At 34.1% G+C, this 16,399-nt stretch overlaps 1 protein-coding gene across 4 annotated transcripts in view; it reads right to left on the bottom strand.

The window, feature by feature from the left end:
* LOC108908290 (phosphatidylcholine:ceramide cholinephosphotransferase 2) overlaps positions 1 to 16,399 on the bottom strand; it is a 42,518-nt gene that overhangs the window by 23,654 nt on the left and 2,465 nt on the right. Inside the window, exons 1-2 of one of the 4 annotated variants that reach the window (XM_018712295.2) lie at positions 8,597 to 9,020; positions 2,483 to 2,967 (exon numbers count right to left, since the gene is read on the bottom strand). The exons of 1 other annotated variant lie outside the window; for it this stretch is intronic. In XM_018712295.2, the coding sequence (XP_018567811.1) occupies positions 2,483 to 2,862 (380 nt within the window). In that variant the 5' untranslated portion in view covers positions 2,863 to 2,967; positions 8,597 to 9,020. Of the gene's footprint in view, positions 1 to 2,482; positions 2,968 to 8,553; positions 8,577 to 8,596; positions 9,021 to 16,399 lie in introns of those variants that run through there. 2 more of the 4 variants (XM_018712296.2, XM_018712299.2) reach the window with 2 other exon arrangements.

Genomic DNA, 16,399 nt, shown 5'->3' with positions numbered 1-16,399 from the left:
GGTTAATATTTAATTCAATTTTATTAGAGATAATTGTGTATATATCGAAGCATTTCGTTTCTGAATACATTTGACCAATAAACCAACAATGAAAGGAAATTTATTGTTCCTTAATAGCAAATATTAATAAAGCTATGGTATGTTTTAATGGAGAATAGATTTACCAGGCATAAAATATCAATTATAGTTTATAGAATTATGATGGCGACATAAAAGTTCATTAGGTGATATTCGTGTTTTACTTCTAGAAATAACTATAATCTATCTGATTCTTGAATTTACGCTGAAGTTTTGATATCGAGGAAAAATTTGCATTCAAGAAAGTACGTAAATCAGATATTGAATAGACTCTTTTAGTATGATGTCGCATATTTAGGCAACCCACAACAAATTATCATAGTTGAAATTGTACAGACCGAATCTGACCCTTATTTACTATTTACATAGATACTATAGAAATGAACAACTTAAACACACAACAAATTATCTTATTTTTATAAGTACATATTTAAAAGTATTTAAGAACAGCCAACACGTGTTTCGTAAAATAGATACACTAATGTGCTTAAAACTTACAAAAAACAATATAAAATATTCTTAAATTTAAATAAAATAAAAATTTAACATTAGCCGTGTTATTCCTAAAGCGCATGCTCGGGAAGAATAGCCTCATATGCAGGTGAGATCTTGTTAATGTTGATTTGTCATCGCTGTTATCATTAGCGTATTTTTTCTTCTTTTGTTTAATGTTGGCATTTTCGAGTTTTATTCTACCAAGTATTTTTATTGTTTTTCTTGGTGTTCTGCTGTGTTAGCCTGTTTATCGAGTATTTTTTTCATCAAGTGGTTTATTAAAGACATACTCTTAACCAGAACTAAACTTTTCCTGAATGATATCCTGTTGCGAGGCTACTTCTTTATATGAAATTATCTTTAATGCGCATGCTCAGTAACATTGATATAATTTTACTTAATTAATTTAAAAGTCAATATTGCTCTATAAATTTAAAAATATGAATTATATAATTCTTTTAGTTTGTTACTTGAGGTTTGAAACCTCTTAAATATTTCTAATATTGTCAGACTATCGGGTCATGACAAAAACATTTCTTTTGCGCTTATGTCCAAAGGTCGAAAATCGATTTAGTAAATACGGAGAAATTCTTCATGACAATGTGTACTGTGGGGTTGCCTATTATTTGGCGTATGTGACGTCACTACAAAAAAGGTCTATAAGACCTCTTTTATGCACGCGTTTTTCTCCTCTCGACGCGAAATTGAGAAAAACGCGGTATATTTCTGCTCCATTTTATGCACGCGTATTCTATCAGTTGTCGCCAGTTTCATGTCACACAGTAGTCAGTGAAGTACATGAAAATGGATCCGTGTATATTGTATTTGTGCTATAAAAAAATATGTAATAGAAAACGTAAGATGCGATGGGTAGTACATCCAATTAATAGAAATAGAATTCAATTGCGTCCATTGCATCCATGTCCCGCTTGATCAATAGCTAAACTAAAACTAAAACAAACTGTGTTAAAACTATTCTTGACAGACAGAGCCACTGGACTTGCGACAAAGAGCGCTTTGCATAAAAACGCCAATATACTTTCGTGCTTTTTCGGAACGCGTGTCGCCAAGCGTTCTGTAAAGCCATCGCGACAGAATTGAAAACGCGAGAGCAAATAAACGAGCGTAAAATGCATAAACGTAGTAACTCTATTCAGGGTATCTTGAAACGCGGCGTTTTTGTCAACTCCGCGTTGAGAGGAGAAAAACGCGTGCATAAAAGAGGTCTAATAGTATAATAATCAGTGATAATAGTCTTATCTCAGTATTAAGGTGGGTAATTGTGGATAGGCAATATGCAACAACATGTGATTGTTGGGTTGCATATATACATTACATTTTTATTAAATTTAAAGAAGTACATATAAGCAGCGACCGAATTTAGGGATTGTGTACGATATGCACATGTAAATAATATAAAAGATCAATTAAGTCTTGTAATAAACTTTGAGATTTAATTAATCATTTCTGGTACATCCCTAACCTTGTAAAAATTATAAATCCTATAAAACAAATTCTTTGAACTAGACTTTACTGGTTGTTATCTGTGTACTTTTATGTATTTATTTATTGTACGTATATTATCTGGATTTTTACGGATTTCGAGTGGATTTTTGTGAACAACTCGACAATAATGAACACAATACTGATATCTTAAGGTACTGAATAGAGGGTGTCCAAAAAAACTGCCATTCGCTAGTTTTTAAGATATTTTGATGCAATTTGGCATGGGTTTTTGAATAAGGTTTCGAATAGGTTTATCTGAAATAGTATGTATGTTGCATGTCTCAAAAAATAGCATACAAATCAAGTATAGACTGTGGTTCATTTAATACCAAATATGAGGGAAATACTATGACTTTGTTGTGTTCTAAGTGAAAGGATACAAATGCATATAACATCAACTTACTCTTTGTCTAAATCTGTCTCTTCCACACGCGTCCTTCCATCCAAATGTACCTCCACCAGACCATCATTTTCGTCGATATACCTGATCTCGTCCAAATTCAAATCATTAAAACCCATCTTCTTCCCCCCTTTCTTCACTCTCTCCTCGCCCACGTGGTTGATCTTCACCTTCACCGGTTCCAAATTTCTAATATTGTTGTTCTTCTCCGCGACCTGGGATTTATTTTTATCCAGACAAACGACGATCTCTATCTGCACGTCTTCCTTGGAAGGACTCTCACGCACGTTCACGTCTACGCTCTTGATGCTGTTGTTGTTCCTCTCAGTCTTTCCAGGCGAAGACGATGGTTCTCTACCACGCACCTTCGAAGGCGGTCCCATCGTCACAAATTCATTAACTTTTTTTCACAGGGGAAGAGAATTGTACGCGAAAGTTCGAATCTGTTTCCGTCTGCTCCGGACGAACATTTCACTTGGCTTAGGCCGCTGGAAACCCGAAATTGTTCATATTACGAGTTTACGAAACGTGCCAGTTTCGACGAGCGTCCGCGGGAAGCAAAAGCGCACTGAGTTTGGTGTAGATCGTTTAGGTGGAAGGACTAGTTAATTAGTTATTAGGATAAACATAAACATAGATAAATTTTACGAAATGCAGGCAAATATCCTACTCCCACCTAGGCTCCGCGTATCTTTCGCTTTCCGTCTGAGCTCACTTAATGACTTTATTGCCCGTTAACGACATACAAACATAATTTTTCTCATATTCAGATGAATCGTAACGTCTAACAGCGGTCGAAATTGAAATAGTTCAGTGTTTAGTAATTAGCGATAAAAAATCAACTGTTGATTGTCGCTAGCGCAGTGGTACTTCCATGGAAAAATTGTTCGGGGATGCAGGGGGTAAAGTAAAAATATAGTTTTTGTTTTCGTACCTACACGATTTGATTATGGTGATAATAAATGTGGCACTTCGTTGGAAATCTCTTTTTAGACAGTGTTTCTACGCCACTGAAATTTTCGTAAATACAGTAGCATTTAGCGAGCGACGCTTTAGAGAAACAAAATCTCTTGGAAGACAGAATTATTTCAAATGAAGAATTAGAACTAATTAACTATATTTTCAAGGTAAGCAAATATTCATTCGAGGTTTACCATGGTAAATTCAAATATTAAATTATTGTAGAACGGCCACAAGAGTCCACAGAAAGTGCTTCGAGACAGTTAGAAATAACCCAAAGTAAAATTATTAGAACGTTACATAAATATAAATACCGCCCCTAGAAAACTATGTAGGTCCAAAAACTCACCCAAAATCAAAAAATTCAGCGATTAGAGTACTGCAGAGAATGCTGCACTTGAAAAATGGCGACCTAAACTATTTTGAAAATATTTTATGGACTGATGAGTCGACTTTTACAACAGCTGGCATTTATAATAGAAAAAATACTCATACCTGGGCAAATGAAAATCCTCACTGTACTAGGGAAATTCCAAGTCAAGGACGTACATCGTTTAATGTTTGGTGTGGTATATTGAGAATATTAAGGTGCAAGGAAAACAAATTGGAAGACCTGGTGCTGATTAACTGTACCAATTTAATTTGACACCAATACGGAGCGCTTCATCCGCACAGAACCAGAGCAGTACGAAATTATTAGGTTTGATTTGTGGATTGGTAATGGAGGAAATATTCAATGGCCTTCAAATAGACCAGACCTTACACCCTTGGACAGTTTTCTGTGGGGTTACTAAAAAACTAGTGTAAACTTAAATGAACTAAGACATAAAGTTGATTAATGCATACAAAATTTAAGTGAATATAATTCCTATTTCATGCTAAATGCAGTTCTGAGCATCTGTGACCATTTGTGTTTTAGTTGGTTTTTATTAATTAGGTATTAAAATTCTGTTAAAGTTAAGACTTGTTAAAGTTACGAATGATTTTTATTATTGTCATAAAATAAACGGATAACTTCAAATTTTTCGTTCTCACTAAACATTATTTCTTTGTTAAGAAAGTCATTTGCTTATTCCGCGTGCCTCGTCCATAGCCACTGGGATCCGTCAGACATAAATTTCCCTCCTGTTTTTTTTTCAAAAATAGTTTTAAACTGAAATATGTCGAAAAGTCCTGAATTATTCTGCATAATAATTTAGATTATGTCATACGACGTCGGGTGGTCAGTCAGATATAGATGAATAACATGGAATTAATTCAAATAAAAAAAACAGATGAAATCACATAATTAGAATTTTAAACAGGCCAATTCTTGGATATTTTGAGGTTCTGACCTCATCAGCGTAGATTGTCGATTTTATAACAAGCACAAAGAACGTTAAAAGATTACTATTTATGTTAACGCAAATGACTGAAATAATTCTAATTATTTACTAAGTATTAAAAATAATTGAACCAAGGATACCTAGATACAAACAGTTACTCGAAGCGTATGAATCACGAGATAATATATGGAGGTATTTTCATCCATTTTTTTTCTTATTTGCGCATGTGTTACAACTCTATGAAGGCGAAGGTTATATAGCGCTTAACATTGAGGGAATTTTATGGACAATGATGCGTCAGAACTTGAATTCCACAAATTACGATTTGTCGAGATTTATCAGCGGTGACGTGCTGGTAATTAACTTTGTAAAGACCGTCTAGTAAATATTTCGTATACAAATGTAAATACAAAGCTGAGTAATAAGATAATTTTACATCACGAATATCCTAAAATGGAAGAACGCATCAGGAAAACTGAATTTCTCTTGGAAATTTTAAATAGCCTAAAGAGGTCTCGGACATTCAATAATTTCGACAATAAAATGTAAATAACGCCTTTATCATATCAATATACAGTTATAACACTGATAAGTCAAGGTTGCGCATACCATTCAGATTGGGTCAGGTCAAAAAAATATTCTCCGTTATTTCAGAATGCATGTAGGACAATTATTTTATTTTTTTCCACGGAATACTTGGCACCGTCTCATACAACGTCTAGACTATTTATGAAACAGAAATATTTAAGTTTAAATTAGAATAAAACGTTCAAGGCACGCCACTGGTGTGAAATATTATATCGGTAAGTCGTTGATTGCGCGTTTTTTTTTAGAGGCCTGTAGGTATAGACCTTGCATCAGCTCTGAGACTACCCTAAGCAAAAATTCTAGCTACGCCCATGTCCTTTAGTAGAAATCTCTTCAATTATACACTACACTAGTGTCAAATCCAAATTTTATTGAATTAAAATTGACCATCCTGTATTGTATTTTTAGGCATTAATATAACAAATGGGAGATCTACGTCTAAGTCTTCTATGAACGTTTTTAAACGACATTTAAGAATTTTCAAGATGTAATTAATTTTATTCTGCTTAATTTAGCTTTTATGATCTAATTACAGTTTATTAGCCTGTTAGCGTTTAATAGTGTCCTCCTCCAGAAATACACCACTTAATTTAGAAATGCAATTATCTAATAATTAATTAACATTATGCAGACTAAGGTAATTGTACTAGAATATAAATAATTATTTTCACTGACATTGTTATTAAGGACCAATCTGTAAAGTCTCAAACGAATTTATTTCAAAATATGGCCTTTAGGGACGAAAATTTGAAACATTCTGACTCAAACTTCAAAGTTAAGCAAATACAAACTCGTGCTACACTAGAACCTCGTAATACACCCGTGGAGAGATCTTTACGTGTATGGCCGACTTTATTGTAGATACGTTCATAAAGGCAATCAGTATTAACAACTTTTTGATTAGATAAATGTCTGTATAAGTAGTAAATTGGATACTGATTAACAAAAATAATCTCTAGGAGAAAAATAATGACAATCTTGATATTTTACGATTTTGTAGATTCCATCGCGAAATTAAGGTAGACATTTAGAAAATTCCATGCCTCGTTCAATGCGTTGGGTCATAAAAAAACATGATATATTAAGAAATGCAGGAGACGACAAATTAACGTAATTAAACATAGAAAATATATATTTTTTTATTAAGAACATTTTATCAAAATATGATTCATTTTCATTCTATTCAATGCTTGTTTCACAAATTACACAAATTGCAATTTTATTTAGTTGTGAGACAAATGCGTATACAGTATCTCTGAGAATAACCTTCTAATGTATGTAGTTTCACTCGACAAGATGAATCACTACATTTCCATTTAAATTGATCAGTTATTTATAGTATTTACGTATTTACTATCTTGTAATATAAAACATACGTTTGTCATCAATTTTTGTATTACAGCTTTACTAGGTTTTAATAGTATGATGTATATTGTGGCGAAAACAAAAAACAATTGAAAATGTTTGTACAAATTTGTGATACGATTTTTGTTTGTTATGTATTTTTTAGCACATTCAGGAAAACAATGGATATTATTGTTGATTCGCTTTTTATCACGGTTATTCAGAAACGATACATTTCCTAGGCAGTTTAGTTTAAGTAAAATATATCAAGTGGTCTGAACAAATATTTGGCTATCCAAATATTTTTGATAACGACAGGCGCTTATCAATTTCTTTTTGGTGACATCATGACATGATTTTCAATTTTCGATAGTAGGTATTTGAAGACGTAAAACTAATAAATATAAAGAAGATATAAAAAGTATCATTGAAAGAAGCAAAATTTGCTGTTCGCAATTCATTCAAAATTATTTCTCATATTGCCACTACAATAATTTTGCTTAGAAGGGTTTTTACTTTAGTTTGAAGGTAGGTAAAATGCATCCAACTTATTTGAAAGTGATATTAGAAGAATAAAGGATATTTCTTTGAAAGGTTACATTATTTAGCAATTTTATAATTTCGGGTATGTGTTTTTGTATTAATAATATTTAGACATCATTTTTAATTTTTATTTTAGATAATTATTGTTTACTAGACATTGTTGGTATAATTATATGCTAGTTACGGCAGCCGTCCATAGAGTAGCTGTTTCTTACAGTATCACCTGTTAGATGTAGGTTAGTGTCTATGAAGATGGATATATTTCACTTGACAGGACTTTTTGGAAAATTCTTGAATTTATTTGAATATTGTCGACGCAATTTATCAACATCCAACAAGTATACCTTTTATATTTAAAAATCATTCTAAATTTCATTATTCCCTTATTTAAACAGTGACGTAGCATTTGTATTTTTTAAAGGGCTCTGAGAATGAAGTTTGCCTGTTATTAGTTTTTTTAGCATGCGAATTTTGCAAAGGAAATGTACCAAATATGAAATAATTTCAAAATGTTTTTTCCTCTAGAAAGGAGTGAGTAGTGACATTGTAAATGTTTATTTAGATCATTTCTGCAGATATGTCGCGAAATTAAATAAAGCTCACAACCGGAAGCCTTGAGATATCAGGGAACAGCGGCTTCATTCATCATAAATCGTTTTTTATATTTGTACAATCAGTTTTCTCAAGGGCGTAGGTATACAAGAAGGGTTAGGGGGCCGTCCCCCTTATATTCCCGCTACGTCTTCCTTTAAAATGAAATTTAATACAAATATTTAAATTTAAATAAAAAATAACATTTCTATCAAATAAATAATGCCACAGATTCGGGTATGTAACATATACGTCTCGAGTTTTTGAATTTCGAACTAATTAATACTTAGAGGGTCAGAAAAACTTAAAGCAAACTGAATAAAAACTATTAATTTTTAATTTGGCAAAACTTAGGACACTGTGAAAAAAGGAAAATTAGGTACCTTTATGCATTTTGTATGTACGTGAATTACATATAGGTTATGCCTATTTCCTTTATAAAACCAGATAGGTAAGACAAATGGGTATTTTAAACATCTAGAAACGCACTTAAATTAACACTTGCCTTCGCAACTTAACAGTACCTACAAAAGAAAACAACGTTTACATCATAAACTGGTTGTGGTATTGTTTATAACGCGTATTTTTTTATTCACAACGCCCCGATATCTATTGTCGGATTATCATCAGTACCCACGCATACAGATAAGGCGAGATTTAAACTGTTATTAAATAAAAATAATGCCTGAAGCGAGAAAAAGTTACGTTTGTATGTTTGTTTACACAACAGGTGAAGAAAGTGAGGTTATGTCACCCGTACACTCACCGGTTGGGACTGAAGTCTCGGCTCCGAGTCTGTTAAATAATCCCGATTTTCCCTACCAACTGGCACGTTTTTAAACTTTCACGGTAAACTACACGAAAACGGCATGTGGACTATTCTTAGCCGTGACCTTCGGGACTTACCTCTCGGCAAAACAACTAAACCACTCCGCCACGAACCAAAACAGCGCGAACACAGACGCACGTGACACTCGCGGCGCGTTATGTAGAAGATAAATTCCCCTGTTTGATGAAATGTCCGTGCAAGTGGTCACCGTTGAGGTTCCCTACCACGATCCGCCCCGCAACCAACAAACCGACGGACCCGGGCGAGATATGTGGGACTTTCATATCAAAATATTGCATCAATCTGGCCGAACCGTCGGCTGCGGGCGATTTGAAACGTTCGTCGCATGGCAAGGTTACGATTCGCTGGCCGCACACACATAACGTGGATACGGCATACATTCACCGTTAAAAAAAATCGCTCTCGACGTCGAGCACCTCGGAACGGTGTCAATAAAAATAAATTACACGCTGATAATGCTCGCGGCGTCCTAGGAAAACTAGCGGTGATGAAAAATGTCCGCAAGGGGCGCATGGACTCTGGACACTTTTACCGGCCGTTGTGTTTGTTTTTCTTGCATCCAATGCGGATTTTCTGGGCTCCAAAACCTAGTATTTTCCATATAAACAAAAAGTTGTTTCGTCAGTGAAAATTATGTGATTTTTTAAGTTGGGTTGTCTTTTAAATAAACTAATTTCCTCGCAAAACTGTAATCTTCTGTCTGTGTCATCTGCCCATAGTTCTTGTAAGACGTTAACTTTGTATGGATGTCACTTTTGACTCTTCAGAGTTATCTGAACTGAGGATTTCGACAAGTTGAAGTTGGCCGAGATAGATCTAACGGATGAGTAAGGATTTTCAGTGACGTGACGGACATTATTCGATTTCATTGAATTTAATTCTTTCGGTGCGCCAAAGCACAAATAAAAGGAGGAAATATTCGGAAATACCCTCATGGCTTTGCAACATTCTGGTATTGATTTACCACTTACACACACGCTAGTCGAGGGTCGATTTGGGTTTATGCACTGTCAGGAACTGGTGGTAGAAATTAATCATCTAATGAGCTGACCCAACGGAAGGAATAAAGCCAAATACTGTTTCCGGTTTACAGATGGGAATCTGCGACTGAGGCCTCGGTGCATCAATCATTATCATCCTTGGGGCGATCTTAATTGATTTGAAAGACGAAAAGAACAGAAAGTAAAGAGAATTTTACAAATAGCGAAGCTGTTTTGTAATAAAACGCCCCCCAAAGCAGTTACAGCTTCAAATAACATAACTTTCATCCAAAGATGATACAAATTTGATGAGAAATAAAACAGCAATACCGAAAAATCGATCTGCTTCAAGAAAAATTGAGGAATAAATGATAAAGTCTCTATTTTAAGTATTGTTGACATCAGCCACGTAAAAGGAAACCAAGCCTTTAACTTTTTAGAAGCAGCAGATGTGTGAAATATTTGACTAGCTTTATTTACTTTCAAGTGTGCACACAAATCGACGGTAGAGTATGTCAGATTTTGATTGTACATCTGGCAGGAAATTGCAATAGAAAATATATGTGTATTGATACACATGAGACATATTCATCAGCTAAATTTATAATAAAAAAATGTTAGAAAATAAACATTAAAGATAAATATAAAATAGAAAGGGACCTCAAATAAGATGCTATAAATAGAACCAGACACCTTGCCAGACAAAAGAAAATAAATCACCCATATTAACAGCGACTGATGATGGACAAGCTAGTAAATAAATACCACAACACTAGAAAATATGAAATTTTATTGGGTCACAGATAATGTTACGCCTGCCTTGGAAAAATGTCTGTCGATGACAAACAAATCAAATTGTATGTTTATCCCTGTATTGTATGTACAAACCCAATAAATGAATGTAAACCCACCCGAAAAATCAATTGTTAAAGCGTCGATTATACAATACATTCTCAAAATGAACGTCCAGTTTCATGTTGCATCAAAGGGAGCGGAAGGAACGGGAATAATAATTTAATAACGTCGGATGAGATGAAACTTAATTAGTTGTGAAAAATGTGTTCTTTTCGAATGAATCATCTGACACGGCGAGCCGTGAAATAGCCGGCTCATCGCCATGGCAACCATTGAGTGAGTTACACAAACGAACGGCATGCAGGAAACAATAACTTTCCTTGTTTAAAACCCGCATCGGCATCAGCGTGGTTGTAGAGGTAGAGGAAGGGCAGTGAACTACGTATATGAGCGCCGAGGATGTTTATGGTCGAGAAATAAAGGTCAGAGGGGTAAATGTGGAGCTTTGTTAAATTAATTATTAAAATCGCTAAAAAAATTGTACCTAATGTAAAAATGAGGTTATGCCAATACCGGTAGATTGGGTGAGTTGAAAAAATAGCAAATGGATTTTAAAAAGTAAAACACATTTTTGCCTACCTGCCAATTAAAGAGTCCCTGTCAGCCATCCCTCCAGTTGCTGTCACAAACCACAAGTCTTAATACTCTGGGCTTTAGATATTTCTAGATTATTTATAATTATCTCATTCTGAGGTCTTTTAAAAATATTTAAACAAACTGCGAACTTTTAAAACAGCGAACTTGTAAAACAGCGATAACATGTGCCAGCCCGTTGATAACGAAGTTATTATTATCATGGCTAATAAGTAGAAAAACAAATTAATTAACATTCCCCCTCCCGTTCTAAACAGCACGACTACGTTCGAGGTAAATGGACGATATTAATTACACAACCACACAAAAATCGACTTCCGGGCCTAGAGGTCATGCCATGTTTATTATACGTTTTTTGGGTCGCTGAATCCGAATCCGAGGTCCATTTAACCCCATCACCTCAGGATTTTTCATAACCACAAGGAAAAAAACGATATTCTGAACAATTAAACCATATAACCTTAAAACTCAAGCTACCAATCTAAATCCAATTAACCAAATCCCATAAACATTTAACCCAATGATATCCCAACCCAATAAGTTCATGAAAAATCCTGAGGTGATGGAGTTAAATGGATTCAGATTCAGCGACCCAAAAAACGTATAATAAACATGGGCCCGAAAGTCGTTTTTTTTATGTGGCTCTGTTATTTCTGGCTATAAGAGTCCATTCAGTCAGGTAAAACCGCAGTAAATCTTAGTTTTTAATCATTATTATTAACGAGTATTTAGACATAACTTAACTGTAACTTTATCGTAAACCTTGGTCTTAGTCTTAATGGTCTTAATTTTTACCTCTTTCATAAAAGAACTGACGCTTAGCCTCTTTCATAAAAGAACTGACGCTTAGAAATGAACAATCTAATGACTTTTGCGCATGCGTTCTTATTGTAAGCTTAAGGTCTGTCGAGGTCACGTAGACCTTTAAGAGTGGTACAGTCTTTCCGATCTCAATTGAAGAACCAAGAGGTTGACAGTATATACCAGGTTCAGTCGCTAACGCAGCAATATTGAAATATTTGAAAAACTTGTTCCCATATTTATTTAGCCCATATACAGGTCTGGTCGTCCAGTCGATGAATGAGCGCGCGGGCAAACGCGGCACAAACACAGCCGCATTGGGCGACCTGACCATAAATTCAGTTGTCGACAAATGACCTAGCACCAATGCCGAATTTGGTGTGATTCAGGTAATTTTAATTTATTATAGGCACTTTCTACATTCATTGCGAAAGGGATAAATAACAGGGATATTTTACTAATATTATTACAAATTGGATTTTGGAGACCTTTTGAAACGGAACAAAACGAAGTTTACCATCAATATAATAAAAGACACAAATAATTAAAACACATTATATACAAATTATTATAATATTATATATTATAATAATTTCGGAAAGACTATACTAATTTGGAGTTTTAATAAACTAACTAACATCTAACTTCTTAGGAAAAAGGCTAGGGCTAAGTTAGGGCTAAGACCTTTATTGATCCCAAGAAAGGATATTCTTCTATTCAATTTGCTACAATTAAATACAACATAAATGAAATCAAGATCCGCAAATTATTATCAACGATTTTTTTTCCTTTTTTATTTGATAGGGTTATAAATTTAGTTTTAATTAACCACAAATGCCTTTTACATAGGAAGTAGATAACTGTTGATAGTTTCACGATAACAAGACAAGATAACGTTTCAAAAACTCATTTGTTTTCATTCTCGAGACTCAAATAAAAACGAGTGAAAGTCAAAATTGATTTTTTTCGATCAAGCTGATTTAGGCACAAAACAGATAAATTTTCTTAAAGTTAACAACTTGTCATGTAATCCTGAACCATTTCTATATTTTTTTTTATTTGAGATATGTGCAATCAAACAAAACTACGTTTACAACATCTACATTTGCAGTTAAATAAAAAAGTAGGTAATGAAGAATGCCACAAATGAATAATGACAGACAATATCATTTATACTATATTGCAATGAAACTTGCTCTCAGTTTGTGAGTAGGTATTTAAATGAAAGCTTCAACATGCTGACGGCTATCTGGAACTGATACATATTAGAAGTACGTATTGTGTCGTCATTACTTAAACATGTTGACTGCTTCTTATGACATGAATAATAGGGTTTATGAAAATTCATTCAAATTACTTGTTTAATTCTATTAAATATTCAAATACGCGACTATATATCATCCAGTATGCAAACAATAGCGGTCCTAGTTGGCTGGGTAACGAATCTTTATAATAAAAACTGTTTACGTACATCTATTTTTATTATTTAAATAAAATCTGGCTGCAATTTTTATTATATCAACAGAGCTGTAAATTTTCTACAAGCGAATACTAATATGTTTATTTTTCACCGCTTGCCAAAGCTATGAAAAATATTTAGTATGTTATTATTTAATTAATATTACGCACAAATTGTGACCGCGCGAGCCGCCTCTGGATCGAAGAAAACCCGTCCGGACGGCAAATAAATTAGTTCAAATTCGATTTGTTGCGTAGAAGAGACAATTTCCACGTAGTATCATTTACGTAGTGCGTAGGAGCCAACTTATTCGTTAAGCTCGGACGTCGACGTCGCGACGGACAGGCGACAGTAAGCGTATTTTGATTGTTAGTCGACCAAGGCGAGAAATGCCAAGAATTGCGGCTCGCAAAGCATATGCAATACGCAGTTGATAGTGCGATGTCAGCCAATTATTGTCCTACGAGTTTCAATGCCAAATGCTGGGTAGCCTGCAAGTTCAATAGGATTGATTAATGGGGTCAGATTGAATTGTCTTCTATTAGTCCGGGGTCACATACGAGGCGAGAGGAACAAGATCTTGAAAAATATGCCGACGTTTAAAGTAGATACCATAGAACCAGCAACAAGAAGAGAGGTCTACATCAGGGCGGGCCTAGGGGTTGTATAGCGGGTCCGCCACCACAGAGCCTGGCCCGAGAACAACAAGTACTGGTCAAATATCCCTAAGGTTAAGGAAGTGCGATGTAAGTCAATCTGTAGCTGGCGACGACCACGTACCTAGAGCAAAATCTGCTAATTTTCAGAATTAGTCCAGACGGAATCTGTTTCAAAGAGTCCATATTTGGGTGAATCGTATATCCACGGAGATTTTTGGCTTTTTGGCTTTCAAATATCGCTAGAAATGAAAATTTTTCTATGCGCATAAAAAAAACGTGGGCTTAACTTTTGGCGGCACAATATGTTAAAAAATTCGAAAAATTTCATATTTTTCTTCCTATTTAATTGTGTATCTTTTCAAGAGTTGATTTTAGGCGAAAATGGAAGAGGAAAGAAATGTTTGTAAGTAAATTTTACAAAATATGACTAGTTACAAACCGAATGAATCATGATTATTATTGTTAAAAACGGAAAAATCGCCTAAAATTGGGTTAAAAAACATTACTTTTTAGGGAATTTTTTTGGGGTCTTTAAGTTGGGTATAGGACCTTCATACTTGGCTCAAGAAAAGTTCATGTTATGTAGAATCATTACACCAGATTTCATCAAAATCGGTTCAATAGATTTTGCAAAATATTTGCAATACAGATTTTGAAAAAATATTTGTAAAATTTTGCACAGCAAAAACCAAGGCCCTTAGGTACTTGAAAATTTAATCACATATAGAAGGGCTCTCAAGCATTCAAACGCTTTTTGAAAAATTCGAATCCGTCAATTAGGAGAGCTCTTAAAGACTCCAAAAAAAATCCTAAAAAATAATGATTTTTAACCCAATTTTAGTCGATTTTTTCCGTTTTTTACAATAATAATCATGATTCATTCGATTTCTAACTAGTCATATATTGTAAAATTCAATTGCAATCATTTTTTTCCTCTTCCATTTTCGCCTAAAATCAACACTTGAAGAAAAGATACATAATTAAATAGGAAGAAAAATATGACATTTTTAGAATTTTTTTAACATATTGTGGCGCCAAAAGTTAAGCCCACGTTTTTTATGCGCATAGAAAAATTTCCATTTCTAGTGATATTTGAAAGCAAAAAAGCCAAAAATCTGCGTGGATATACGATTCACCCAAACCAAAACAGATACTAATATAACCAAGATGTAACAACCAAAAACTAAACCTAAAGAATAAATAAACCGAATTTGAGATATAGCAAAATTTCCCGAGTAAATGAGCTTTGTCAGTCAATTATCAAAGAAAGTAGGTACCTATTTTTTTAAATAGCCACGTGCATTTGCATTAAATAAATGTAAACTATTTATATTGACTCAGTTTTATATTACAAAGAAAAACTGAAGGCAACTTTGAGCATCGTAAATATTTTTAATTGTACTACGAACGAGGGCAAGCCCAACTAATAAGTAATCATATCACTCGTAGAAATAACTGAGCTGGCTCAGAGCTGGAAAATATCCAGCTTATCTCTCAAATACTCATGGGCGTAGCATATCGGCATATCGGTAAGTCGCTGACTGCGTGGCGTTTTTTTTAGAACATTCATATGAATTAGATTTCGTGGAATTAATACTTTTTACATTTGACCCTATATTGATTACAATATTGTTATTCCAATTACTCAGTTTCTAATATTAGCGTTTCCTAGACAATTGCTCACTATTTTTGGAAAAAAAAACTCTATAGAAACGGCTATTTTTAGACCGTATAAGGAATAAAAAAACACGTGTTTCAGTTTAAACAGGCTCCCTAATTGTCGGGAATTAAACGCACTGAAGCTCGTGGAAGTGGAGCTTTAATTATAAAACAAATACTTAAAAAAAAGTTTAGCTGTTAGACAGTCGAATTTTGAGAATAAACAAGTGCATACCAGCTGTTTCATGCAAAACTCCGGGGAAAAAGTGCTGGAAAAAATTCGGAGGAGAGTCTGGGACAAAAGTCCGGGCGAAAATTCCGGGGAAAGAGCCTCCGGTGCTTGGTATATGGTATGTGTTAAAAAAAAGCAAAAAGGATAAAATAGGATTTTTTTTCTTAAATCACCACAATGTGTTACAAGCAGTGACTTTATAATTAAATTTAGTAAATGTTTAATTATCGTCTATCAGATCGGCATATCGGTAAGTCGCTGAGTGCGTAACCTTCTTTTTAGAATGAAATCAAAACGTGTTCAGGTTTTTGAAATTTTATTCGCAAAGTTGCTGATTGCGAAAGCTTTTTTTTAGTTGCTCCATAGAGCTTGCAGCTACGCCCATGCAATCACTTGTTTAACCATCGGATTCGAATGTATTTTTAGTTTACATCATGAATCAACTTTTAATTACATACCATTGCTCCATTATAATAATGT

This window comes from Anoplophora glabripennis, unplaced genomic scaffold (assembly GCF_000390285.2).
Source record: "Anoplophora glabripennis isolate ALB-LARVAE unplaced genomic scaffold, Agla_2.0 scaffold18, whole genome shotgun sequence".
In the NCBI taxonomy this organism is placed as follows: Eukaryota; Metazoa; Arthropoda; class Insecta; order Coleoptera; family Cerambycidae; genus Anoplophora; species Anoplophora glabripennis.
This window is presented reverse-complemented; position numbering and strand designations above follow the sequence as displayed.